At 37.5% G+C, this 3,661-nt stretch overlaps 1 protein-coding gene across 1 annotated transcript in view; it reads left to right on the forward strand.

Moving 5' to 3' along the window:
• Positions 1 to 3,661, forward strand: part of TMBIM6 (transmembrane BAX inhibitor motif containing 6) — a 17,388-nt gene that overhangs the window by 7,740 nt on the left and 5,987 nt on the right. The window contains exons 2-4 of the mRNA XM_011368297.2: positions 415 to 502; positions 855 to 963; positions 3,329 to 3,449. Of these exons, the coding sequence (XP_011366599.1) occupies positions 447 to 502; positions 855 to 963; positions 3,329 to 3,449 (286 nt within the window). The 5' untranslated portion in view covers positions 415 to 446. The remainder of the gene's footprint in view (positions 1 to 414; positions 503 to 854; positions 964 to 3,328; positions 3,450 to 3,661) is intronic.

The following is a 3,661-nucleotide window of genomic DNA, read 5'->3' on the forward strand; positions in this document are numbered from 1 at the left end:
TTAATATTTGAGGTTCTGTGCCTTTGCTGAAGGAATTCTGTAGCATCTTGAAACAATATAAAATTGCTTTCTGTTTCAGTGACTGGGTTTCTTTAACAAGGTTGCTAATTGAGAATTTCTCAAAGAAACAAACTGTCTTTTAAAGGTGTAAATTACCTTCCGAAAGAATAGAAATCAAATGCTTGTGATGAAATAGTTTGGGGAGAAAATGGGCTTTTTCCTCTGTCCCCTTTAATATGGTTGATTATGATTGCAAATGTATTCTAGAAGGAAATATACAAAAATAAAAATGGTTGTGATTTTAAATAGCTTTCATTTGTCTTAACTTATAGCAATTTTTATATAATTTATGTTATTCTGTATTTATTTGTGTCTTTAAAATAACCTTTCTTCCTTTTATCCTTTATTCTACAGAGTGGAGGCTGTGTCCCACAGACTCTGGCATCATGAACGTATTTGATCGGAAGATCAACTTTGATGCGCTTTTAAAATTTTCCCACATGTAAGTCTTTTGACCTTGACTACAGTTTCTTATTGCTTTTCCTTTCATATCTGGCTTCTTTTCTCTGGTTTATTAACTGTACTAGAATCCCAAATATATGACAAAAGCACCAAGATTCTAAGGGCTGCTGTGTAGTCATTGGAAAGCCACTTAGATATTCTAGTTTTGATACTGATTCTTCATAATTTGGGGCTTTTGGCTCTTCCCCAGCAATCTCTGTTAATCTATTTTCAAAACATTTATTTTTTTAATTTAATATGATTTTTATATATTTCCTGGAAAGGAGAAGAGAGAGAAGAGATGAGATTGGATTGGTCCTAAAGTGATGGCTGTTATTAACATTCTTTCCTAGAACCCCCTCAACACAGCAACACCTGAAGAAGGTCTATGCCAGCTTTGCCCTTTGTATGTTTGTGGCAGCTGCAGGGGCTTATGTCCATGTGGTCACTCATTTCATTCAGGTAAGAGCAGTTTTCTCTCCTAGTTACTATTGTACAAATTGTAATTGGAAGAAACTAGCTCATCAGGGTAGTACAAGCCTCTGACTGTCCTTAATCTTTTTCAGTAGTCCGGGATCTGAACTCAGCCAAAGCCAGCCATTAAATCAGGACATGTAGAGCCATTTAAATTTTCTGGTAATGCTGCCCTGTCTAGATACTGAAGTGTCTAGATACAGAATGTCTTAACTCTGACACTAGTGTGTTGCTTACATATAAGACCCTCTACTGAGTAGAAGCATGACATACATGCTGGGGTTCTTCTGCACAGTTGCCTTTTTATCTTTTCCTCCATTTCTCCTCTTTTTTTTTTGGTCTGAATGACTGTGGAATACTTGGATGCAAAACACTGATTGTATGATTAATTACCAGGACAGGCAAGGTTGAAATCTTTAAGGATTTGTCCCATTTTATCTGCATGGTTGGGTGAAACCTTTCAATAACGCAGTTTTCCTGTGTTGAGGGAGAGTTTGTTTGGTCAGCAGAAATAGAAGGGACGGTTGAGGAATAACCAATAAGTTTGAAGTTCTCACTAGCCAAGGCTTATCCTTTTTAGAGTGTCCACTTTAGTGTAAGTACAGGGGTGTGTTGCATTAGCATTGGCACTGCTGTGAACTATTCCTGTGCTTAGGCATCTCCTGCCAGAGGTTGTGTGAAAAGTTACTTTCAATACTCAAAGGATAAGACTTTGATCCCTTGAGTTTAGACTAAAACATATTCTACCTTTTAGGCAAGAGCGGCCCTTTTAAATAATGTAAAATAAAGTTACCCTCATTTATGGATTCCATATTTATGAATATCCCTACCTACTCACTAAAGTTTATTTGTAACCCTAAAATCAATACTTTTGTAGACATTTGCAGTCATGTGGAGCAGCAAAAAATTTGAGTTGCCTGTCCCATGTTCCAGCTGGAGTTGAACAAGGCGACACACTGCCTTAATTCAGGTTCTCAAACTGTAAACAAGTGTCCCTTTCACAGTTTGTTTAGTGGGACATTTTGTATTTTCGTGCTTTTTGTTGGTAATTCTACAGTTTAAAATGGCCCCCAAGCATTGTGCTAAAGTGCCTTTAGTGTTCCTAAGTGAGAGAAGACTGTGACGTGGCTTATGGAGAAAATATGTGTGTTAAATAAGCTTTGTTCTGGCATGAATTATAATGCTGTTGACTGTGAGCTCAATGTTAATGAATGCATAATAGATATCAGAGTGTCTTTAAACAGAAAACACACACAAAACAAAGTTATCTATTGATCAGTTGATGAAAATGTTGTGACCAGGAGCTCACAAGAATCTAACCTTTTATTTCCCCCAGGAGCAATTGTTCAGTATTCATGAATTCATTGTTTATAGTGACTTTATAGAACGTAACTATTATGAAAAACAAGAATTGACTTTATCTTTAAAGGAAAGAAGGAACTTCAGCATGTATATACATCCTTAAAGATTTCTCTTTTTTCTGATGACTTTTCAAAAAGAATTTTTTTCCTGCTAAAATGAAGGCATGTTCATTGTAGAATTCAGATTAAAGACTAATGATAAGAAGTAAATATAAAACTCCATAATCCCATCACTTAGAAATTACTACATACTGTTAACATTTTGGTACTTGCCCTCTGTCTCAGTTCATTCAGGCTGCTATCACAAAATATCATAGATTAGGTGGCTTAAACAACAGAGTTCTCATAGTTTCAAAGCTAGGAAGTCCAAGATCAAAGCGCCGGCAGATTTGTTGTATGGTGAGGGTCCACTTCCTGGTTCATGAGTGGCCATTTTCTGGCTGTGTCCTCACATGGTGGAAGGGACAAGGGAGCTCTCTGAATTGCCTTTTATAAGAGCACTTCAAGAAGGCTCCACCCTTAGGACCTAATCACCTTCAAAGACCCTACCTCTAAATACCATCATTTGGGGGTTAGGATTTAAACATGAATTTTTGGAGGGACATAGACATTTAGTCTATAGCACTCTCTCTGTTTTTTTTCCCTCTGCGTGTGTATATGTATTTGTGTGTATGTGTGTGTTCTACAGATGGGAATGTGCTTCAAGCACGTGTCACATTGCTTCTTCTTTCCTATTTCTTGGTCAAGACTCATAGTTTGACTTGGATAGTTGTAGTCTATGGACTCTCTAGGCCAGAAGAGCCTCTCGCATTAACCATGATCCTAACCTTGTCTTTCAAGGCTTCTAGTTTCTCTCTTCAGCCCCCACTGCCTTTTCCACTGCTCCCAGTTAGAGGTAAATTTGGGAAGATGAATATTTGAATCTAATAAGGTCTCCTTCAAAATAAATTCAGTACTTTCAAGTATTTAATTACAGACTCTGGATTTTACAGGCTGGCCTGCTCTCTGCCCTGGGCTCCCTGGGGTTGATGATTTGGCTGATGGCAACACCTCATAGCCATGAAACTGAGCAAAAAAGACTGGGACTTCTTGCTGGATTTGCTTTCCTTACAGGTATGTTAAGGGATTGGTCTAACTTGTGGTAAGGGCTGTTTAGTATTTTTTCAGGCGAAGGCCCAAGATTTATATTTATTCTGATTCACCCCAACTTGTATACTTACTATCTACCCTTATATTTGAAAGTATTTGCCTTGTATTGCTTTCTTATGTCATGTAGGTACATCTTGCTTCCTTATCCAGAGGGTAAGCTCTTTGTAACTAGTGAC

Source organism: Pteropus vampyrus, unplaced genomic scaffold (assembly GCF_000151845.1).
Source record: "Pteropus vampyrus isolate Shadow unplaced genomic scaffold, Pvam_2.0 Scaffold140, whole genome shotgun sequence".
Lineage (NCBI taxonomy): Eukaryota > Metazoa > Chordata > Mammalia > Chiroptera > Pteropodidae > Pteropus > Pteropus vampyrus.